At 36.3% G+C, this 24,948-nt stretch overlaps 1 protein-coding gene and 1 long non-coding RNA gene across 3 annotated transcripts in view; one reads left to right on the top strand and one right to left on the bottom strand.

Annotated features, from left to right (window-relative positions):
* The window catches only part of LOC132687943 (uncharacterized), a 117,413-nt gene extending 106,824 nt beyond the window's left edge, over positions 1 to 10,589 (bottom strand). The window contains exons 1-2 of the long non-coding RNA XR_009614349.2: positions 10,503 to 10,589; positions 7,466 to 7,559 (exon numbers count right to left, since the gene is read on the bottom strand). This is a non-coding gene — a long non-coding RNA (uncharacterized LOC132687943). The remainder of the gene's footprint in view (positions 1 to 7,465; positions 7,560 to 10,502) is intronic.
* The window catches only part of USP32 (ubiquitin specific peptidase 32), a 233,469-nt gene that overhangs the window by 159,181 nt on the left and 49,340 nt on the right, over positions 1 to 24,948 (top strand). For both annotated transcript variants that reach the window (XM_060646580.2, XM_060646581.3), the window contains exons 12-14: positions 9,982 to 10,084; positions 19,629 to 19,824; positions 24,654 to 24,829. In XM_060646580.2, coding sequence (XP_060502563.1) covers positions 9,982 to 10,084; positions 19,629 to 19,824; positions 24,654 to 24,829 — 475 coding nt within the window. The remainder of the gene's footprint in view (positions 1 to 9,981; positions 10,085 to 19,628; positions 19,825 to 24,653; positions 24,830 to 24,948) is intronic.

The following is a 24,948-nucleotide window of genomic DNA, read 5'->3' as shown; positions in this document are numbered from 1 at the left end:
TTGCCAACATCTGTTGTTGCCTGAGTTGTTAATGTTAGCCATTCTGACAGGTGTCAGGTGGTATCTCATTGTGGTTTTGATTCGTATTTCCCTGATGATGAGTGATGTTGAGCATTTTTTCATTTGTTGGTATGCCATGTGGATGTCTTCTTTAGAGAAGTGCCTATGTATGTCTTTTGCCCATTTCTTCACTGGATTATTTGTTTTTTGGGTGTTGAGTTTGATAAGTTCTTTATAGATTTTGGATCCCTTTTTTTTTAATTGTAAGAATATTTAAGGTCTACTCTCTGCTAACGCAAATTTCAGTTATACACTACAGTGTTATCAACTGTAGTCACCATATTATACATCACATCTTCAAACTTTATTTATCTTATAAAAGTTTGTACCCTTTTATCAGCCTGTCTGTATTCTCCCAGCCTCCAGCAACTGCTCTTCTACTCTCTGTTTCTGAATTCAACTCTTTTTTTTTTTTTAAGATTCTGCATATAAGTGATATACCATGCAATATTTGTCTGTCTTTGCCTGCCTTATTTCACTTAGTGTAATGCCTTCCAGACTCATGCATTTTGTTGTAAATGACAGGATTTCCTCTTAAGACTGGATAATATTCCATCATATACATATATATATGTATGTGTATATATATACACCACATTTTGTTTCTATCATACATATATATATATATATATATATATATATATATATACACACATACACACCACATTTTGTTTATCCATTCATTCATTATTGTACACATAGGTTGTTAGCACACCTTGGCTTTTGTGAATAATGCTGCAATGAATATGGAAGTAAAGCTATCATCTTCAAGATCATGATTTTGTTTCCTTTGGTTTTATACCCTGAAGTAGGATTGCTGGATCATATGGTAGTTCTTTTTTTGATTTCATGTGAAACCTAGTTTTTATAGTGACTATTCCAGTTTATATTCCCATCAACAGTGTATAAGGATTCTTTTTTTCTCCACATCTGTGAATGGATATTCTCTCTGGTCTTTTTGATAATAGCCATCCTAACAGGCATGCAGTAGTACCTCATTGTGGTTTTGAGTTGTATTTCCCTGATAATTAGTGGTGTTGAGTACCTTTTCATGTAGCTTTTGGCCATTTGTATGTCCTTTTTAGAAAAACATCTATTCAGGTTCTTTCCCATTTTAAATTGGATTATTATTATCTTTTTACTATTAAGTGGTAATGAATTTCATATATATATGTGTGTGTGTATATATATATATATATATATTTTTTTTTTTTTTTTTTTTTTGGATATAAGCCCTTATTGGATCTGTGGTTTGCAAATATTTCCTTCCACTCCATAGATTGCCTTTTCATTTTGTTAATGGTTGCACTATTGACACTTTTATATTCATATACTCACATATGTATGCCTCTGATGGGATTTGTAAATGTTTTTTTAAAAATGAGAATATTTCGTGATGCCTGCGTGGCTCGGTCAGTTAAGTGTCTGACTTTACTTCAGGTCATGATCTCAGGTCATTTGTGAGTTCAAGCCCCATGTCAGGCTCTGTGCTGATAGCTCAGAGCCTGGAGCCTCCTTTGGATTCTGTGTCTTCCTCTCTCTGCTTCTAGCCCACTCACACTGTGTCTCTCAAAAGTAAATAAACATTTAAAAGAAAGAAAGGGGGGCACCTGGGTGGCTCAGTCAGTTAAGCGTCCAACTTTGGCCCAGGTCATGATCTCTCAGTTCGTGGGTTCGAACCCTGCATTGGGCTCTGTGCTGATGGCTCAGAGCCTGGAGCCTGCTTTGGATTCTGTGTCTCCCTCTCTTTCTGCTCACACTCTCTCTCTTCTTCAAAAATAAACATTAAGGGGCGCCTGGGTGGCTTGGTCGGTTAAGCGTCCGACTTCGGCTCAGGTCACGATCTCACGGTCAGTGGGTTCGAGCCCCGTGTCGGGCTCTGTGCTGACAGCTCAGAGCCTGGAGCCTGTTTCAGATTCTGTGTCTCCCTCTCTCTGTGACCCTCCCCCGTTCATGCTCTGTCTTTCTCTGTCTCAAAAATAAATAAACTTTAAAATAAATAAATAAATAAATAAACATTAAAAAAAATTTTTTTAAATAAAAGGAAAGAACGAAGGATATTTCAAAACACTCTTTTACTTTTGGCCTCCATTTTCACTGCAGATTACATCAAATGAGACTTTTACATATCAATAAAAGCCTTTTATAATTTAAATGACTGGCTAGTAGGCCCCATTCATCCCCTATTTTTTAATCTCTATTTAATATAATTTAGTAATTTAGTAATAAATTCTGTATGTCTTTGGTTAGGTTTTTATTTAGGCAGTATTACTTGAGGTGAAATATCTAGGTTAATAGGCCTGCATATTTTTATGGCTATAATTCAATTTTTAATATATCAAGTATCTTTCATTGCTTTAGTGTTACTACTTTTGTGTAGGAAGTTTCAGAAACAAGACTGAATCACTATTAAACTTGGCTTTTAGAATAAATTCAATATATAGTTTGTCACTTACTCTTGAAACTAGTGTGTATGCAAATTTTTCAGTAGTTTCTTCTGGTGTATGACTGCTTGATAAGAGAGTATACTGAATAGAGTTGTTTGGAATACCTGAGGACCGGAAGGATTATGTAGTTAACATTTAAAGAGAAATGCCAATTGAGATTCAGATTAATTTAAGTAGCAAATATATTTTCCATCTTTGTAAAATAGATTCTTTTAGGGGCACTTGGGTGGCTCAGTCACTTAAGTGTCTGACTCTTGATTTCAGCTCAGGTGATGACCTCAGAGTTCATGGGTTTGAGTCCTGCATCGGGCTCTGTGCTGAGAGCATGGAGCCTGCTTCAGATTTTCTCTCTCCCCACCTCTCTCTGCCCATCCCCTGCTCTCTCTCTCTCTCTTAAAATAAATGAACTTAACAAAAACTGGGTTCTTTTAAAAAATGGTTATTTTTTAAAAGAATTTTTAGCTGTATCCATTTTGAAAATGTTTTCATAAAAACTCTAGTCTCATGTAGTCATTTTAATTTTCATGCTCAGAAAACTCATTCTTATTTACTCATCTTGTATTCAGATGTTGACAGTGTTGTCTTGATTTTTTCTGATTTTTAACTGTCATAAAATAAAATTTTAAAGTACATTGAAATGTACAAATGAGATATGGTAAAGAAATACTGAAAGGCTTTTATGTAGCTGCAGTAGCTTTTTCTTACAGTATTGTAATCTAATTTCATCACATGCTAATATCTTCTGAAGTCAGTATGACTTAGTATACATATTAAGAATGCTATCTAGATAAGCACCAGGTGATGTATGGAATTGTTGAATCTGAATCAGTATATTGTACACCTGAAACTAAAATAACATTGTATGTTAGCTAACTGGAATTAAAATAAAAACTTTAAAAAATGCTGTATAACCTGTATATACATTTCTTGGTTTAATTATTTTGCAAATGCTTATAGCATCCCTATTTTAAAATATAATACTGGTAAAATCTCATGTTTTTATAGAACTTTGTTCTTTACACAGTAGTTCCATTTGCATTATTTCATCTATTCCTTAGAATAACTGCTTTAACTTGTTGGGATGAGCACTGGGTGTTGTACAGAAACCATTTTGACAATAAATTATATTAAAAAAGGGGCGCCTGGGTGGCGCAGTCGGTTAAGCGTCCGACTTCAGCCAGGTCACGATCTCGCGGTCCGTGAGTTCGAGCCCCGCGTCAGGCTCTGGGCTGATGGCTCGGAGCCTGGAGCCTGTTTCCGATTCTGTGTCTCCCTCTCTCTCTCTGCCCCTCCCCCGTTCATGCTCTGTCTCTCTCTGTCCCAAAAATAAATAAAAAAAAAAAAAAAAAAAAAAGAATAACTGCTTTAAATTAGTATCACCATCCCATTTTATAGAAGAGGAAACTGAGAACACAAAAGTTGAGGAACTTATTACCAAAAATTGCATGGAAGTGGCAGGATCAAGTCAATGACTTTTTTCATTGCAAACACAAATAATCTGCCTCTGTATTCCTTATTTTTACTAAATCTGAATTTTAAATTCTAGATTCCAAAGTGTTCATTTCATTTTTGACTTTTGAGTTTTGTGTTATTTTGCCTGCATTTTTACTCCTAGAAATTCATTTGAATTTGTCGGATGATTTTTAAAGTATGAATCGGGTTGGTATATATGCAATGAGATGAAAGAAATATTTCTCTCTAACTTAAAGAATCAGTAATTTATATCAAAATTAGTATTTCTGCAATGGCTGAGTGAAGATGTCAGCATATCCTCCCTGAAAAGCAACTGGACAAAATAGAACATTGTACAAAATTGTCAGCCAGCTATTTTAGGACTTTGGAAATGGACCAAAGCTATTCGACAATTGGGAAGCATTTATTCAAGAAAAACCACTAAACCTTGGTAAGGATAATGGGAATCTGTGGTAATTTTACTTGGGGCTGTTCCCATTCCTTCCTACCCAACATGGTAGTTTTACCAAGGCAGAGATGACAAGGCTGACTTAATTTGGAATAGGACAGGCATGAATGCCTGCCCAAGAAAATTGTGCATATACACAATATTTATATTTGTGTGTGTATATATATAAACAAGTAATTTATATATATATAGTCATAATTTGACAATATTTATATGTCATATAAATATATATGACAATCATGTTGGCAATCAGGGAACATCATTAGCTTGGGGTTGAGATACTGATTAAGGAAAACATCAGACTGACAGGCCAGTCAAAATTTTAACCAAGAGATCCAGGGAACAAGATGACCCTAATGAGTATTGATATATTTCACCATATCACAAATGATCTGGAAGCCTGCTCATATACAAGGCTAGGCCCAAGCTCAGCAGAAACCAAGGAGGACTGTAGCTATCTATTCATTCCTGATTGAATGTGAGACCTTGCACATGCAAAAAGTAAAAACCAAGGAAGTTCGTTATCTGCCTGAACTTCGCATCATTTTTCAAACTGCGAACTCTTCCATCAAGAAAAAGTGTATTACTGGCTCAAGATGTTTCAGCATAGCCCCTCACCAGTTATTGTCTGATCAGTAAATTATGCTGTTCCCAAGGAAGCCAAACTTAAATGTAAAAAATAATAAAACTGAGCTGCCTCACACTGCAGGGGAAACAGACTCTAGAATTAGTCCAGGAAGTCACAAGGCAAAACACACAGGTGGTATCAGAATCCAGAGTTGGTGAAACATATATCAAATATGTCCAGTTCTCAATAACAGAAGATCATGAAACATACAAAAAATAGAAAACGTGACCCATATACCGTGGTGGTGGTGGTGACAACACTAGATAATAGAAACTGTCACTGAAGTAGCCTCAGATGTTTGACTTAGGACACAAAGATTTCACAGCAGTTGTTATAAATGTTTTCAGTGCTAAAGGAATCTTTGTTTAAAGATTTAAAGGAAAATATAATGACAATAACTAGTCAAATATAAAATATCAATAAGGAGATAAAAATTTTAAAAGTGAACTCAATGGAATCCTGGAGTTGAAAATTACAATAAATGAAATGAAAATTCGCTACAGGGACTCAGCAACCGATTAGAGTTGCAGAGAAATAATCAGAAAAATAGAATATAGATCAATAGAGATTTTCCAGTATGAAGAGCAGAGAGAATAAATAAAAATGAACAGAACCTGAGGTGTGTGAAACACCAGAGACAGGTATACCAATACACACATAATGGAAGTCCCAAAAGGAGGAAAGGAGCAGGAAAAAATATTTGACAAAATAATGGCTGGATCTTCTAAAAGTATTGAAAGTCACTAATCCAAGAAGCCCAACAAACTGCAAGCAGGTTAAAAACAGATCCACATCTAAACATATCACAGTCAAACTGTTCAAAGTTACAATGAGGATCTTAAAAGCAGGAAGAGAAAAATGACTCCTTCTGTAGAAGGCAATAAGATTAATGGCTGACCTTTTTTTTTTTTTCTTTTAGAAATGATAGGGGTCGGTAGGCAGTGTGATGACATTCAGAGTGTTGAAAGGGGAAAACTGTTAACCCAGAATTCTTTATCCAGCAGAATTATCCTTCAGAAATTAAGGTAATTTGAAAACAGTCCATACAAACACTATTGCTAGTTAACATGTCTTAAATACTGAAGGAATAAAATACTTAAAATATTGAAGGAACTTCTTCATGCTAAAACAAAGTGACCCCAGACAATAATTTGAATTACATAAAGAAATATAGAGCACCAGTAAACATAATGATATACCAATACATTTCTGTTTCACCTTTTTACTGACTTAAAATACAAAATCATAAGACAATAATTTGAAAGCTATGTTGTTCTTACATGATAAAAAGACGTCATATGCATGACAATAATACAACCAAGAGAATGGGAACTAGAGCTATATTTGAACAGCATCTATATTTTACTGAAATAAATTAGTATTAATCTGAAGTAGCATGTGTTAAGCTTTATTTTGTAACTCTAAAGCAGCCATAAGCATATAATCCCAAATATAGTTTCTTTAAAAAGATAATTAAAATGATATGCTATCTAATACAGAACAATCTAATACAAAAGAAGGAAGTAAAGGAGGAATAGAAAATTAAAAATACTTGAGATAAATAGAAAACAAGTAACAAAATGGTAGGCACAAATCCATATCAATAATTACTTTAAATATAATTGGATTAAACAATTATCAAAAGCTAGACTGATTTTTTTTAATCCAAATACTTGAGATTCAAAGACACAAATAGATTCAAAGTAAAATGCTGAAATAAATATAACCATGCATATTTAGGAAAAAATGGCTTTTAGACAAAGAATTGTTACTACACAGACATTTTATAATGGTAAGTTGCAGTTCTTCAGGAAAATATAAAAGTTGTAAATGTATATGCACCCAGCAGCAGAACACTCCACCCGACAACAGCAGGGTACATATTCAAGTACACATGTGATATTGTCTAGGACAGACTATATGTTAAGCCATGGATTATTACACTGTGGCCCATTGGCTAACTTTGGTCCACTACCTGATTTTATACAGCCTACAAGCTAGAAATGTTTTTTTACACTCTTTTTATATATCAAGAACTATAAAGCCTGGTTTGAGAGGAGTTAAAATCTAAAGATAGGTCAATTGAAGCTATTGAGACTGAGTAGTAGAAAGACAAAAGAACTAAGGGAAATGAACAGAGTTTAGTGGACCTGTTGAAATAGCAGCAACCATACCATCATACACATAGGAATCCCAGAAGGAGAAGAGAAAAAGTGGCAGAATACTTGAAGAAATAATGGGTCCAAACTCCCCACACTTGATAAATGATATGAACCTAAACATTAGAAAAGCTCATCGAGCTCCAAGAAGGATAATACTGTAAGTGATTTACACCAAGACTCATTTTAATCAGATGATCAGAAGCCAGAGACAGAAAATTTTTAAAGTAGCAAGAGAAAAGCTACCCACCACATGCAGTAGATCTTCAATAAGATTAACAGCAGGTTTCTCATCAGAAATCTTGGAATCCAGGAGTGAGCAGAATGGTACTTTTATTCTGTATCTAGGAAAAATATTTTTTTCAAAAGTGATTTGGATTTTAAGTTGAATTCTTACGTGTGACAACAAAAACCATGCGCAACCAAAGAAAAAATAGATAAATTTGACCATCAAAATTTATTTATTTTTATTTTTTTAATTTAAGTTTATTTTGAGAGAGAAGGATTGTGCACACGTGAGCAGGGGGGAGGGGCAGAGAGAGAGGACAGAGAGAGAATCCCAAACAGGCTCTACACTGTCAGTGCAGAGCCCATTGAGGGGCTCAAACTCAGGAACTGTGGGATCATGACCTGAGCTGAAATCAAGAGTGGGACGCTTAACCAACTGAGCCACTCAAGTGCCCCTGACCATCAAAATTTTAAACTGTTTATCAGGGCGTCTGGGTGTCTCAGTCAGTTAAGCATCTGACTTCAACTCAGGTCATGATCTCATGGTTCGTGAGTTCATGACCCATGTCAGGCTCTGCTGACAGCTCAGAGCCTGGAGACTGCTTCAGATTCTGTATCTCCCTTTCTCTCTCTCTCTCTCTCTCTCTCTCTCTCTCTCTCTCTCTCCCTCCCTCCCTCCCTCCCTCCCTCCCTCCCCTGCTTTCTCTCTCTCTCTCTCTCTCTCTCTCTCTCTCTCAAAAATAAATAAGTATTAAAAAAATTTTTTTAACTTGTGTTTATCAAAGGACATTGTCAAGAAAGTGACAAAACAACCTATAAAATGGAGATAATATTTGTAAATCACAGATCTGCCAGGGGTCAACTAACCAGGGGTCAACTAACTAACTCCTACAGCTCACTAACAAAAAGAAAACTCAATTAAAAACTGGGTAAAGGACTTGAATACACATTTCTCCAGAGATGACCTACAAATGGTCATCGAGCACGTAAAAAGATACTCAAAATCATTAGTCATTAAGGAAATGCAACTCAAAAACCACAATGATTCTGCTTTGCACTTACTAGGATGTTTATAATTTAAAAAAATGGAAAATAATTTTGTAAGGATGTGGAGAAATTGGGACACTGTGGAAATATAAAATGGTATAGCTGCTGTGTGGAAAAGTTGGTAGTTCCTCAACATGGAATCCCATGTAACCTGGCAATTCCACTTCTAGGTATATACCCCAAAGAGTTGAAAACAGGGACTCAAATACTTGTAAACAAATGTTCACAGCAACACTGTATACAATAAGTAGTAATTGGAAACAGCCCAAGTAGCCATCAGTGGATGAATAGGTAAACACAATGTGGTATATGCATACTGTGGAATATTATTCAGCTGTAAAAAGGAACGATGTATTCCTACGTGCAGCAACATGGATGAACCTCACAAATGAAAAAAGTCAGATATAAGAGGTCACATATTGTATGATTCTATTTATACGAAATATCCAGAATAAGTAAGTGAATAGATAAAGAGAACAGAATGGTGATTGTCAAGGGCTGGGGGAAGGGAATAATAGGAAATAACTGCCTAATGTATCACTACTCAGTTGGGATGTATGAAAATGTTTTGGAGAAATACGCATAACATAAAAGTGACCATTTAAAGCATAACAGTCCACTGGCATTAGTACATTCAAAATAGGCAATCAACACCTTATGTTATGAATTTCTCCTCTGTAAAAGTTTTTTTTAAATCACCATGTGTTACCACTTCATACCCACTTGAACGTTTGATAGAAAAGACAGGCAATAACAAGTGTTACCAAGAATGTGGAAAAACTAGAACCATTGTACCTTACTGATGGGAATGTTAAATGGTGCAGCCACTTTGGAAAATAGATTGCCAGTTTCAGATTATCAGATGTTAGGTAGATAAACAAAATGTGTATACAGACCTTTGGAATGATTTTAAGTAATATTTGGAATGGAATTAAAAGGCACAAACTAATGATATCTGCTGCAACATAGATGAACCTCAAAAACATTATGGTAAGGAAAAGAGGCCAGGTATAAAAGACCATGTGTTGTATTATTCCATGTATATGAAATGTTCAGAAAAGGGCAAATTGTAAGAGATAGAAAATAGACTGGTAGTTTCCTGGGCTGAGGGTGGTAATGTAACTTGACTAAATGTGGGTACAGGATAGCTTTTGGGGGTAATTGAAATATTCTAGGATTGGATTCTGGTGATGGTTGCACATGTTTATAAATTTACCAAAATCATTGAGCTGTACGCTGAATTCAGGTAAATTTTGTGTTATGTAAGTTAGTCTTCAGTAAAGCTGTTTTTAAAACATCAGTGTGAAGCCTGATAGTGGTATTTAGGACTCCTAAATTTGGCTTACCAGTGTTTCACTAATTTAAACTATGGCAGTCCCCCAAGTATATGTGTCATGTTTTTCCTTTGTAAAAATTTCTAATGATAATTTGTGGATGTGTGGTCATCTGTTTCATATTATTTGATATACTGAATGTCTTTTGTATGTACAGAGGATGGTTAGAACGAGAGAGCAGGTATGGTCTGCAACCAGGACACAATTGGTTTATCATCTCCATGCAGTGGTGGCAGCAGTGGAAAGAATATGTCAAATATGTGAGTATGACCCCCCCCCTATGTAATATTTCATAGGATTTTCAACTCTATCAGACTTTGGTGGCTCCTGGCCAGTAATAAAATCCTTCTACATAGATGAGGATTTGATGGGGAAAGAAATGAGTACCTGTGTGATATATTTGCTATAGACCAAGCTCTGTGCTTGTACTGCCACATAAATTTCCTGCCTTGAAACAACTCTGTGAGGAAGGTGATAATGGACGCATGGGTGCATGTATATGCATTTTACATATCTCATTTAATGCTCACAATATCCCTGGGAGAAAAGTGGTATTATATTCATTTTACCTGTGATGTACCTAAGGCTGAAATTAAAGGTGACCTAAATATCTTGCTTACTGGGATCAAACCTAAGGTCTGACTTTTAAGCCAGTGGTATCTCAACCACATCATTTACCTTATCCTTCATTTGTTCACCTTTTTCATCAAAATGTTGAAGACCCTTGGGTAAGAAGTGTTGATTTTTCTGTTCAACAAAGTTAATTTCAGGACTAACATTAGATTCAGTTTCTAAATGATAATCTGCCATTGTTCCAAATAAAAAGTTAAAAGAGGAATTCTCAGTGAAAATTCTAGAGTCTTTATGTATGTATGTGTGTATTTTGATTGTTTATTTTGAGAGAGATCACACGCGAGTGAGGGAGAGGCAGAGAGAGAGGGAGAGAGAATCCCAAGCAGGCTCCATACTGTCAGTGGACTCAATCTCATGAACTATGAGATCATGACCTGAGCCAAAGTCAAGAGTTAGATGCTTAACTGACAGAGCCACCCAGGCACCCCTAGAGTCTTATGTAAAACAAAGAATGGATTTTTCTTCAGTATGAAAAGACTCAGAGTAATGCTAGGAATCATATTTCTCCCATTTTTGGAGAGCCAGTTGATCTATAGATTCATCGTTAGTTACCAAATGGTCACCAACCAAATGATCACTAACCTGATAGTTTGATTCATATTTTTTCCTGTATGTCCTTTTGTGTCATTGCTTATTTATCAGAATATTAGTAGATGTTCACATTATTTACTTCATTATTCTAACTGGTTCTTTTTCCATTTTGCAGAGTTTAATATTGTGTTTTCACATATAAAATATGTTAATTGGAAAAAATAGACTGATGTTTTTGAAGGAGAAGTAGGCAAATGACTTCAAACCTTGTAGGAGGTAATGATGGTGATTGTAGGTAGAAAATGAAAACATTGAGGTAAAGCATCAAGTCTTTCTTGAAATGCTTTTTGTTCTTTATATTCTTAAATTGGCCTTAGAATTAATGTTTATTAAAGTCTTACTGGCTACAGACTCAAAGAAAATCCTCATTTTGTGTTTTGAAGTGTTATTTTTATTTCCTGTAGGAACATGGTAGAGGTCTTGTTTTTAGCAGCACATCTCTCATAAATAGACAGAAGTGCAGTGTTGAGAACACAAACCTGATTTGCTCTTGCTTCTCATAACCCTTCTGTGCATGAAAAGAATTAGTGGAGGGTAGTAAGGGAGAGATATAGAGGTGGAAATCTACACTTAAGTATCATATTCTCTCCACTGTGGCATTCTGTATTGTTGTCTAGTATGTCTGTCAAATGCAGACTTAAAGTTTACTTTAAAATGAAACTGGTTAACTGTTGTGAGAAAGGTATCAATTTATGTGTAGGGAAAAGTAGCAGAGACTTAAGGCAACTTACTTAATAAGGGGGAAAAATGTAAATTGAGTAAGAGCAGTCTTTTCTGAAGATATGTATTAGAAAAGTGATCTTTAGTAAATAAAAGGTAACTTTGTTTTATATGCAAATAACTATTTTAAAAAATGACATTCTGGGCCTCATCTGTAAAATGAGATAAAGAACAGTAACCTGCATCATAGCATGTTAAGAAGATTAAAGGAGCTGATACATGTGAAGCATTTAAAACAAAAAAATTTTTTTAATGTTTGTTTATTTTTGAGAGAGAGAGCGTGAGCAGGGAGGGACAGATAGAAACACAGAATCCAAAGCAGGCTCCAGGCTCTGAGCAGTCAGCACAGAGCCTGATGTGGGGCTCAAACCCACAAACTGTGAGATCATGACCTGAGCGGAAGTCGGACGCTCAACTGACTGAGCCACCCAGACGCCCCTATGAAGCATTTTAGGACAGTGTCTGGTACATAGTAAGTACTGAAATATTACCTAATAGCCTGAGAAAACAGTATAGGATAATAGCAGTGAGCTTGTACTCCTTGTGTAGAGTCCTGGACCTGCTACTTGCTGTATGACTTTAAACAAGTTACTTATCCTTTCCCTACCTCAGTTTCTTCATATGAACAACAAGATTATTTAAATAGGGTTGTTATAAAGAAGCACTTGGCCCCATGCCTGGCAAGTAGAAACCCTATGTAAAGTTAGGGAAGTAATGGTAGTAATATTAACAGTGGTTTTAGCAGCAGTAGCAATAGTAATTAATGATTTCTATTTACCTTTGCAGTATATAGCAATTTTGGGAAATACTTTGTTTAAGAAAAATTAATTGGTGTTTTTATTGTTTTGGATAATTTGATCTTACTGTGGGCTTAATCTGCCCACCTAATAAGACCATCAATTAGCTTTAGTCAATGTCTCCATAAAATGGCATACTCTGTAGTGGTTTACCTCAAATTTGCTATGATTGACTTGAGGTTGAATATTTGATATGCTCATGCAATCTGTTCATTAATGAGCCAAAGGTATTTCTACCATGTGAAATCTCCCTTTGTAAAAATGTAAATGAGGAGAAATGGTGAAATCTTTTCTGTTTGTCATCATTGTAGTATATATGTTTGTCTTTCCTCCTGTTTGAGAACTGAGGGAGCAGTATTACTACTCATGTACTAGTACTCATGAGTACTAGTACTCATGAGTACTAGTACTCATGTACTAGTCTTATTGTTTATTATGATTTATTATTATTACATAATGCTTCTAATCTAAGAAACATTTGAAGCACTTCTCTTTTTTGAATTTATAGACAAAGCCTCTGAGGTCTCTTTAGGTTTTGTAATTGCACAGAGTTGTATTAGGCAATTACTTTATTACTCAATCTAGATTTCTAGAGCTTGGGTCTCTTGATTCCTACCTTAGTGCTTTTTCCGTTACTCTATACTGCCTTCCATTTTTTGAAAACCAGCATTGCAGACTGATGTAATATAAAATTGGCATAACTAGTAGTTGCTTAAGTTAATTAATACTTGGAATATACATATGTGTAAAAAGAAGTAGCATCATCACTGATAGAGAAGAAAATGAATCCTGACCCTTATTTTGGAACATCATTAATCATTTGATACAACTCAGAAGGAATCATGAAATGCTCAAAGTAGAATTATCGTATGTTAAAGTGCCACATAGCCCTTTTAGGAATCATCGACTCAAGAGAATGAGGAAAATTTTCACCCTGGGTGAAACCTTATCTACTGTAGAGACCTATCTTCTTAAAAACACAGGACAGTTGCTAATAGTTCCAGAGCCAGAAGTCACTAAAAACAAAACAAAAGATCCTTTGATATTTAGGGGAAAAAAATTTCCAGAGCAACTGGAAATAACACTCTCAGAAAGAGCCAGTGACTACAGTATATGACTATTATTGGTTTGCTTAACATGCAGAAGGAAAGATTAGTTGACTGAAAATGTTGATAATTTCACCGAAAGCAAGAGTGGAAGCAATGACCTGAAAAATAGAGGAGGAAGGGGAAAGAAGAAAGAACCTGAGTAATGATGACAGTTTCAGTCAGTGCCGGACACCGAGACCAGTAGATTCCTAGAATAGCAAAGAAAGTCAGACAGTGAGAAGACAGACCACTCTAGTTGGAACAGTGGGAAATAAGTGAAGAAAAGCTCTTATTCTCTAAGTCTAAAAAGGTTATCATTCACTGCACCATGTTAAAAGCATATGGTACAGTGTGCAGTCACTGGCAGCAAAGATTTCAGTCTCTGATAAGCTATTAAAATCATTCTATTGCTAAATTATTGTAAAACTTAAAGTAATTATAGTGCATAAACAAACTTAAAATAAATGGAATAGAGAAATGAATATAAATTTTAAAAAGAGTTTCCTGTCAACCATGTGATAGTTATGCACCCACCATTTAAGGTCAAGAACAGTTACAGCAAAAATAAAGTGATTTTTCTGGACGATAACAGAGTGATCTAGGAGAAGACTTTAATTTTTCAAAAGTTATTCTTTCAAAATGGCTATGCTATCAGTCTTACTCCTTCTTTATAGGAAAGAAGTAAATGACCCAAAAGCTCACTAAAATCTGAATCTGTTTAGAGTTTTAATTTTATTTATTTTTTTAAGAAGAGCTTAACTTTATTATTTTTTTAATGTTTACTTTTGACAGAGAGCGAACGAGCATGAGTGAGGTAAGGGCAGAGAGAGAGAGGGAGACAGAAGATCCAAAGCAAGCTCTACACTAAGAGCAGAGAGCCCAGTGTGGGGCTCGAACTCACGAAACATGAGATCATGACCTGAGCTGAAGTCAGATGCTTAAGTGACCAAGTCATCCAGGCCCCCTTCCCAGCTGTTTTTAGAGGCAGTTTGTATCTTGGTTAGCAACTCACTCCTTACACCCACACCCCAGATTGAGTTTGGCTTTGGGCCCTTGATCTTTAAACAAGGGAGACTGACCTCTGTGGGTTGTTAAGTTTTAGGATTCTTTATCTTCCTCTCTATCCCATTCCATGTAATCTTGTTCCTGAGATCAGAGAATTGGTAGAAGACTGTGGGAATCACAACTATAAACCCTGTAGAAATGGGATTGTCTAGTTAATAAGGAATCAGAACCTAAATTCACTGCCAAGAAGAGAACCTGTGTTCAGACCTGGTGGGTGGGACTGACAGTAGGCCATGTGGTAGGCATATTGCCTTATCCTGAGAGCATCCTTCCCCCATGACCTCTATTCCTTCTCAGATTTTATTTATTTTTATGTGGAAGACATTGAATACAAAGCAAATAGCCTATATGTAATTTGCCACTTTTTCAGGGGTGTGCACATTGTTCCAGAAAAGTGGTTCTCTGACTTGACTGTGCACTGGAATCACCTGGGTTAAAAGAAAAACACCTGGTGCCCTGATCTCACCCTCAGAAATTCTGATTTAATTGATTTGGGTGCCACCTTGGCCTTGGGATTTTAAAAGCTTCCCAAGTGATGCTAATGTGCCACTAAGTTGGAGAACCGCTAAAAGAGAAATTCCAGAATATCTCTCCCCGAAGGAAGAAGACTGTATTGGCAGATAAGAAAAAAAAAAAAAAAAAAAATCAACTATTGGAACTGAAAAGCAAGTTCCGGAGCAAGTAATACATTCAATAAGCAATCAGTTACTACTATACTCTCAGTATTTGCAGCACATTATGAAAACAGAAGTTTGAGACAATAATCCTCACTAGGACAATGGCTATCAATTTTGACTGCATAATAGGATCACATAAAGACCTTTTAAAAAAAAGAAAAGAAATGCCTCTGTTCCACTCCAAACCTAATAAATCAGAAACCATTGGAGTAATATAAGTCATTTTTGTTCACTGAAAATTTCTTTTGAAATCTAAATTTAATGCATTTTTGCTGATATGAACTCAATATCAGAAAAACTTTGAGAAAATAAGTATTATCTCTAAGAAATTGCTGTGAAATCCACACACTGAAAGCCAAACGTATGATAAATGATGTAAACTACTCAAACCTAATTTACATGTCTACTTCTTTGGCCATGAGTCATTTTGGTTCTTTTGTTCTGTTGTCCATACAATTTTGACTTTGATGGATAGTGTAATTTAAAATACTATGGGGTGCCTGACTGGCTCAGTCGATAGAGCATGCAATTCTTCAGTCTCTGGATTATGAGTTCAAGCCCCACGTTAGGCATAGAACTTACTTAAAAAATATATATATGTGTGTGTGTGTGTGTGTGTGTGTGTGTATATATATATGTATGTGTGTGTATATATATATATGTGTGTGTGTGTGTGTGTGTGTGTGTGTGTGTGTGTATATGCCAATGACCCAAAATCCTATTTAATGTAGATTCCCAATTTCTAGTCATTTCTGTACTGTGGTCATCTTATTTTGCCATATAATACCCATGCTATTATTTGCTTAATACGTTTATGTAAGTAACTTTATCATTTTAATTATATTTTATCATTTTTATGTAAATATTTTAAAAGTAAACTTTATATCACTATCTTTTTTTTTTTTTTTTTAATATTTTTAATGTTTATCTTTGAGACAGAGAGAGACAGAGCACGAGCAGGGTAGGGACAGAGGGAGAGAGGGAGACACAGAATCTGAAGCAGGCTCCAGGCTCTGAGCTGTCAGTACAGGGCTTGATGCAGGGCTCGAACTCACGGACCGCGAGATCATGACCTAAGCTGAAGTCGGATGCTTAACCGACTGAGCCACCCAGGCACCCCTATATCACTATCTTAAATAGAAAATCAGTGTCACACTCCAGAAATAGGTCAAATAAAAATAAATTCAGTGAAAATAAGATATAATATCAAATTCTAGCTAAATAGTGTTGCCCTTTAAAGACTAGTGTTAAAGCCTGTTCTCTGTTAAAAAGAGAAGTTATTAAATGTTATATCAGCAGATCAAGTATTAGATTAGCACATTAATCTGTTTTTTTTTTTTTTTTTTTTTTTTAAGATGTTTATTTATTTTAAAAGAGAGAGCACGGGCAGGGCGGGAGTGCAGAGGGAGACCGAGAATCCCACTGACAGTTCGTGGGTTTGAGCCCTGCATTGGGCTCCACACTGACAGTGAAGAGCCTGCTTGGGATTCTCTCTTCCTCCCTCCCTCCCTCTCTCCCTCTCTGCCCCTCCCCTGCTTGCTCTCTCTCTCTCTCTCTCTCTCTCTCACTCTCTCTCTCAAAATAAATAAAACTTAAAATATGAATTTGTATACTTCTGAATTGTTTGAAGTTTTAAACAATTGCTGTTTTTAAAAATTTAATCCATAAAGTGAATTGGGCTGTAGAAACCTGGGTTTTATTCTCATTCTTCTTGCCACTCTATTAAAGGCACTGAAATTTCTTCAGAACTGGCTTCTGAAGGATCTACAAATTGATGGTATTCACCTGGTTTATAGATCAAAGAGGAGAAAGCATATAATAAAATGTTGATACAGTGTCTCCCTGTTTGGGCTAAAATTAGAGATGCTATAATTGCATTAAAAGAAACTAAAGCACCCACTGTGCTATTGCTATGCTGTTACTTGGAGTTTGTCTTTTAAATTTGATGTGTTTTTTTTCTTGGGTTGCAATTATTTACTTTATGAGCAGTGCCTTCAGTGATCAATTTTATCTACTAAAATGCATGTCAGTGTTTACTGAATGCCACTTGAGTTCTTCTACCCATGCTCTTGTGTATCTCCTCAGATGCCTACGGGATCTTGTTTTACTGGTTAATTCCTTCAGTCTTTCTCTTTCCCCTCTCAATTACAAATATCCTAATCTTCTAAAAACATTCACAATGCACATTCTCATAGCACCTTTCCTCCTGCTTCTCTGCAAGTCTTATCTTTCTGTTTTTCCATTACTAAACTTAGTAGCAAATAATTCTATGCAAGCAGTCTCTGCTTCTGGTACTGCAAAATCTCTTGATTTCTCTCTCATCATTCAGATTCAGTGTCCTTCTCAGATTCTTCCATTGCCTATTCTGTAAATATTGTTCTCTCATTGTTCTACATACAACATTTTCTTATGCTTTAGGAAGTCTCTTGAGCTCCAGAATTTTATATTTAGCCTCTTTTTCTGTCCTGAACACAGGACTCAAGTGTCTAGGTAACTCAAACAAGAATATTCCCAAATAAGCTCTTTCCCCAAATGATCCCATTAACTCACATACTTTACCTTATGAAAGTGTCAGCTCCCATCTAGTTGTCTTCACCAGCACCTCAGGTTCTACTCTGGAATTATCTTTGCCTCTTTTTCATGTAGTTGTCAATTTTTTTCACTTCCTACATATCCTAAGTCCATGTTCTCTCCATCTCCTTATTTCTGAATCTAGCTTTATGGTATAGTAGCTTATCATCTCTTGCCTTGAATTATTGTAGGAGTCTTCTAACTTGTGTCTCAATTTTCAGTTTCTGTCTCTAGTCCTTTCTGTAGTTTTAAAGCAAAAAATGGATTATAGTGTTCCCCTGTTTGAAACCCTCTCACAGGAAAATCCTGTGAATATAATGTTAAGTGAAAGAAAAAGAAACCATATGCTGTTTTTTAAATGTAATACATATTGGGGTGCCTAGCTGACTCAGTCAGTTAAGCTTCTGACTTTGGCTCAGGTCATCAGGTCATGATCTCGCAGTTCATGAGTTCCAGCCCTGCCTTGGGCTCTCTGCTGTCAGCATGGAACTTGCTTCAGATCCTTTGTTCCCCTCTCTCTGCCCTTCCCCTGCTTGCACTCTCACTTTCTCTCTCTCTCTCTCTCTCTCTCTCTCTCAAAAATGAATAAAATAAAAAACATTTTAATAATAAAAATTAAAAAAATAAAATTTAATAACAACCAGAATGATAGTTCACATTTACTAAATGCCAGGCACTTTACATGTGTTGCTCATGTAATCTTTGCAATAACTCTAAGATAAATACGAATATTATCCTGATTTGTACTCCTGAAGAAACTGGAGCTTAGAAATTTACTTACTGTGAAAGGCCGAATAGCTGGTATGTCACAGCACTCCCCATAATTCTAACTATGTACTCCATGCTATTTATTTTTTACATATACATACATGTTTTCAGTCACAAAAAAATAAACACATCAAAGTGTCAACTAATGCTAAATGCTGGAATCTGAATACTTGTAATATTTTTGTTCATATTTTTCTAGATTTCCTACAGTAACACTATAATCTGTAATAATAAAAAGAGCAAATATTTAATTTTTTAATATCAAAAAAAATCTTCCGTGGTTTTCAATTTTCAACAGAATAAACTCTAAATAATTTTATGTCGGGGGCACCTGACTGGCTGGCTCAGTTGGTAGAGCATGTGACTCTTGATCTCAGGGTTATGCGTTTAAGCCCCACATTGGGCATAAGATTACTTCAAAAATACATATATACATACATCACTCACTCACTCATTCATTCACTCACTTTGTGTTACAGAGTGCTTTGCAATATGTTCCCAGTCCACCTCTTCCCCTTTGAAGAAATTAAAATTTAGTTATATGGTAAAATGTTCTTGGGGGGGCCTGGGTGGCTCAGTCGGTTGAGCGTCCGGCTTTGGCTCAGGTCATGATCTCGCTGCTTGTGAGTTCGAGCCAAGCGTTGGGCTCTGTGCTGACAGCTCAGAGCCTGGAGCCTGCCTCGGATTCTGTGTCTCCCTCTCTCTCTGCCCCTCTCCTGCTCGTGCTCTCTCTCCCAAAAATAAAGCAAAACATTAAAAAATATTTTAAAAAATTGTATCTTCTCTATTAAAAAAATGTTCTTAATTGGTGGTAGCTAACTATAGGAGAATTAGAAGCAATAGATAATTTGGGGATTCATCTTATGCCTAAATCTCTGACTTCATGATTTTTAGGATGCCAGCCCTGTTGTAATTGAGCCATCATCTATTCTGAATGGAGGAAAACACTCATTTGGAACAGCAGTACACTCTATAGAGCAAAGTGAAGATAGAATCGGAGGTGGCGGCCTCAGTTATATGAACACCACAGAGGAGAGATTTTCAGACAACATTTCTACTGCGTCTGAAGCCTCAGAAACGGCTGGCAGTGGTAAGTATGACTTGTTTCCCATAAAGTTTATTCAGGGTTACTTCTTAAAGAAGTATACTTTGTCAGAGAGTGTGCTTGGTAGGATATAATCAGGCTTTCATTCACAGAAATAAGTTTTGAGGTGGAGGGGGTGTTTTATTTTTTAATTTTTAAATTTCATTTAAATCCACATTAGTTAACATATAATGTAATAATGATTTCAGAAGTATAATTTAATGATTCATCACTTACATATAACACCCAGTGTTCATCCCAACAAGTGCTTCCTTTTTGTTGTTGTTGTTAAAGTTTATTTATTTTTGAGAAAGACAGAGACAGTGTGAATGGGGGGATGGCAGAAAAAGAGGGAGAGAGAAAATCCCAAGCAAGCTCTGTTCTGTCAGCACAGAGCCCTATGTGGGGCTCGAACTCACAAAACCATAAGATTATGACCTGAGCCGAAACCACGAGTCGGACACTCAACCAACTGAGCCACCCATGCACCCCTAACTAGTGCCCCCCTTAATGTGCATCACCCAGTAAGCCCACTCCCCCCACCCAACACCCATCCAGCAACCCATCCAATAAGTTTGCTCTCTGTATTTAAGGGTCTCTTATGGTTTGCCTCTCTCTTTTTATCTTATTTTTCCTTCCCTTTCTTTATGTTCATCTGTTTTGTTTCTTAAATTCCACATATGAGTGAAATCGTGATGTTTATCTTTCTCTGACTGACTTATTTCACTTAGCATACTACACTCTAGTTCCATCCCCATTGTTGCAATTTTTACAAATGGCAAGATTTCATTCTTTTTGATTGCCAATATTCCATTGTGTATATATACACATCTTCTTTATCCATTTGTCATTCAAAGGACATTTGGGCTCTTTCCACAATTTGGCTATTGTTGATAGTGTTGCTATAAACATTGGGATACATGTGCCCCTTTGAATTAGCATTTTTGTATCCTTTGGATATATCCCTAGTAGTGCAATTGCTAGGTTGTAGGGTAGCTCTATTTTAATTTTTTGAAGAGCCTCCATACTGCTTTCCAGAGTGGCTGCACCAGTTTGCATTCCCACCACCAGTACAAAAGTGTTCCCTTTCCTCTGCATTCTCACCAACATCCATTGTTTCCTGATTTCTTAATTTTAGCCAATATGATAGGTGTGAGGTGGTGTGAGGTATCTCACTGTGTTTTAATTTGTATCTCCCTGATGATGAATGATGTTGAGCATCTTTTCATGTATCTGTTAGCCATGTAGATGTCTTCTTTGGAAAAGTGTCTGTTCATGTCTTTTGCTCATTTCTTTACTGGATTTGTTTTTTGGGTGTTGAGTTTTATAAATTCTTTATAGATTTTGGATACTAACCCTTTATCCAATATGTCATTTGCAAATATCTTCTCCCATTACAAAAGTTGCCTTTTAGTTTTGCTGATTGTTTCCTTTGCTGTGCAGAAGTTTTTTTATCTTGATGAGCTCCCAATAGTTCGTTTTTGCTTTTGTTTCCTTTGCCTCCAGAAACATATCTATTAAGAAGTTGTTGCAAGCTGATGTCAAAGAGGTTGTTGCCTGTTTTCTCCCCTGGAATTTTGATGGTCTCCTGTCTTAACGTATAGGTTTTTCATCAATTTTGGGTCTATTTTTGTGTATGGTGTAAGAAAGTGATCCACATTCATTCTTCATCATGTTGCTGTCCAGTTTTCCCAGCACCATTTGCTAAAGAGACTGTCTTTTTCCCATTGGATATTCTTTCCTGCTTTGTCAAAGATTAGTTGACCATATATTCGTAGGTCCATATCTGGGTTCTCTATTCTGTTCCATTGATCTATGTGTCTGTTTTTGTGCCAGTATCGTACTGTCTTGATGATTACAGCTTTGTAATACATCTTAAAGTTCAGAATTATGATTGTTTTTCCTTTTCCAGGATTGTTTTGGCTATTTGAGGTCTTTTCTGGTTCCGTACAAATTTTAGAATTGTTTGTTCTAGCTCTGTGAAGAATTCTGTGTTATTTTGATAGGGAATTCATTTAATATTTAGGTTGCTTTGGATAGTAACAATTTTAACAATATTTGTTCTTCCAATCCAGGAGCATGGAATGTTTTCCCATTTTTTTTGTGTCTTCAGTTTTTCATAAGCTTTCTATAGTTTTCAGCATATAGATCTTTTTTACCTCTTTGGTTACGTTTATTCCTAGGTGTTTTATGGTTTTTGGTGCAATTGTAAATGGGATTGATTCCTTGGTTTCTCCTTCTGCTGCTTCATTATTGGTGTATAGAAATGCCACATATTTCTGGCTGGGGGCATCTGGGTGGCTCAGTCAGTTGAGCATCCGACTTTGGCTCAGGTCATGATCTCACAGTTCGTGAGTTCGAGCACCGCGTTGGGCTCTGTGCTGACAGCTTGGAGCCTGGAGCCTGCTTCGGATTCTGTGTCTCCCTCTCTCTCTGCCCCTTCCCTGCTCATGCTCTGTCTCTCAAAAATGAATAAAGTTAAAAAAAAATGCCACATATTTCTGTATGTTGATTTTATATTCTGTGACTTTGCTGAATACATGTATCAGTTCTGGCAGTTCTTTGGTGGAGTCTTCTGGGTTTTCCACGTAGAGTATCATGTTGTCTGCGAAGAGTAAAAGTTTGACTTCTTCCTTGCCAATTCTTTTTGATGTCTGATTGCTGAGGCTAGGACTTCCAACACTATGTTGAACAATTGTGGTGAGAGTGGACGTCCCTGTCATGTTCCTGACCTTAGGGGGAAAGGTCTCAGTTTTTCCCCATTGAGGAAGATACTAGCAGTGGGTCTTTCATATATGGCTTTTATGATCTTGAGGTATGTTCCTTTTATCCCTATTTTCTTGAGAGTTTTTTTATCAAGAAAAGATGCTGTATTTTGTCAAACAATTTTCTTGCATCTATTGAGAGGATTGTGTAGTTCTTATCTTTTTTGTATTACTTGTGAATATTGAACCAGCCCTGCAGCCTAGGAATAAATCCCACTTGATCGTGGTGAATAATTCTTTTAATGTATTGTTGGATTTGGTTTGCTAGTATCTTGTTGAGAATTTTTGTATCCATGGGGAAATCTCCTTTTGTGGGATCTTTGTCTGGTTTTGGAATCAAGGTAATGCTGGCCCATTCACAGAAATAAGTTTTGAATGAAATGGTCAATTATGTTTCTTGAATTCATTAGTAGCTTTACAAAGAGAAGCTCTTCTATATTCTACTTCATTAATCTCTCAATTTGAAAATATATTCACTGATTAAGCCACTTCTCTCCATATTAAATTATTTTGTCGGGTGCCTGGGTGACTCAGTTGATTAAACATAGGACTTCCGCTCAGGTCACGATCTCACAGTTTGTGAGGTCAAGCCCCACATTGTGATACTCTTCAGATACTCTGCCCCATCTCTCTGCCCTGTCCCCGCTCACTCTTTCTTTGTCTCTCTCACTCATTCTCTTACTCTTTCTCTCTCTCTCTCTCTCTCTCTCTCTCTCTCTCTCTCTCAAAATAACTTAAAAAATATTTTGTTAATAAGTTTAGATTTAAGAAGACCATTTTTGAGAAAAGTCTAAATTTCCATCTCCAAGACTCTCTCTGCTTTCATTGGATTTAAAGCATCCTCATACCAGATTCTACAGACATTTCAGGCCAGAACTGGGGGATTATTTTGTAAAACTATTGACAAAAGTCATAATGCTTCCCATAATCCCCCTCACTCCTTGGTACCTATCTAAAATTCAGCGTTTCTATACATTTGGATGAAATGGCTTGATGTTTTTGTGGCCCAACTGAATTGAGTTGATCCCTGTTACTCTGCTGATAACAGTAGCAGGACTCTTAGACTTACTTTCTTGTTATTTCATCTTTGAGATCTTTTTTCCTTTCCATGGAGGGAGCATTCAAATTGGACAGAGCTAGCATCTTCTCTACAAAGTTCTTTGTAGAATCTACTCCTTGTTCCCCATCTGACATTATAGTGATCACTTAGCAGCCCTAGAAGTGCTCCCTCTCATGAGCCTTAACACCAAGATTATTTCTTAACCCTCTTAAGGTCCTTTTTGATATGTGCTCACTCTGACCTGTGCTATCCACAGGCTAAGCAGTGCCACAGATAGGAGATTTAAAGTGATTGATGGCTAGAATGTTTACCCTAGATTAGCCTATAGTTTAGACTTGAAACACCTTAAAATACCATTGAGGTTCACAACTCTAGGTCATCATTAATCATTTTTCTGTGTGCATCTTTCTTTTGTAACCTGTATGTCTTCCTTTGAAATAAGTTTATTAGGAAACCATTCCTTCCCCTCTGGTACTCTTCTATTCTTGTTTTAGCTCCTTCCCTTTGGTTTAGAGACTTCTCCTCCTCCTCCCCCTACCCCCTATCCCTACCCCTTACCCCTTCTTCTTCCCCTCTTTTCCTCCCCCCCCCCCTCTTTTTTTTAATACTTCTTCTTATCACCATTATCTACTAAGAACATTTGGAATGTGTTTATAGGTGGAAGAGAAGAATTAGAGGTGACTGTGTGAGAGCCCAGCTATTTGGCCATACTTCTTTTTCTGTCAAAGGATGTGTAATTCTTGTGACTTACTAGATATTTTAGGAGGTTGGCCAAATGTCCATTTGGTGACAGTTTTTAAAGCTTTTCTTCCACCTAATGTTATGCTAGGTGTTTTCCAGAAAAAAATACATGTATATTTCCTATCTTCTACAGAGTTATCAGAATATTATACTGTACTGACTGACATGCCAACACAAAAATAGCATAATACATGGACACTGAGTTCATATCTTCAAGCCTATGTATAATAACTAAAAATAAAGAGATTCCATCCTCTTTTCCCTTACAGGCTTTCTGTATTCTGCCACACCAGGGGCAGATATGTGCTTTGCTCGACAGCATAACACTTCTGACAACAACAACCAATGTTTGCTAGGAGCCAATGGGAACATTTTGTTGCATCTCAGTCCTCAGAAACCAGGGGCTATTGATAACCAGCCATTAGTAACTCAAGAACCAGTAAAGGTAAGTGATTTGACATCTACTTAAAATAATTCTCTTTCAAGTGGCAAATAAATTTCTTTCTAGGGGTTTTAACACATAGCACAACATTCATACATTCATGATTCACTTAATTAACCTGG

Source organism: Panthera onca, chromosome E1 (genome assembly GCF_046562875.1).
Source record: "Panthera onca isolate mPanOnc1 chromosome E1, mPanOnc1 haplotype 2, whole genome shotgun sequence".
Classification (NCBI taxonomy): domain Eukaryota; kingdom Metazoa; phylum Chordata; class Mammalia; order Carnivora; family Felidae; genus Panthera; species Panthera onca.
Note: the sequence above shows the minus strand (reverse complement) of the source record. Positions and strands in the feature narration are given on the sequence as shown.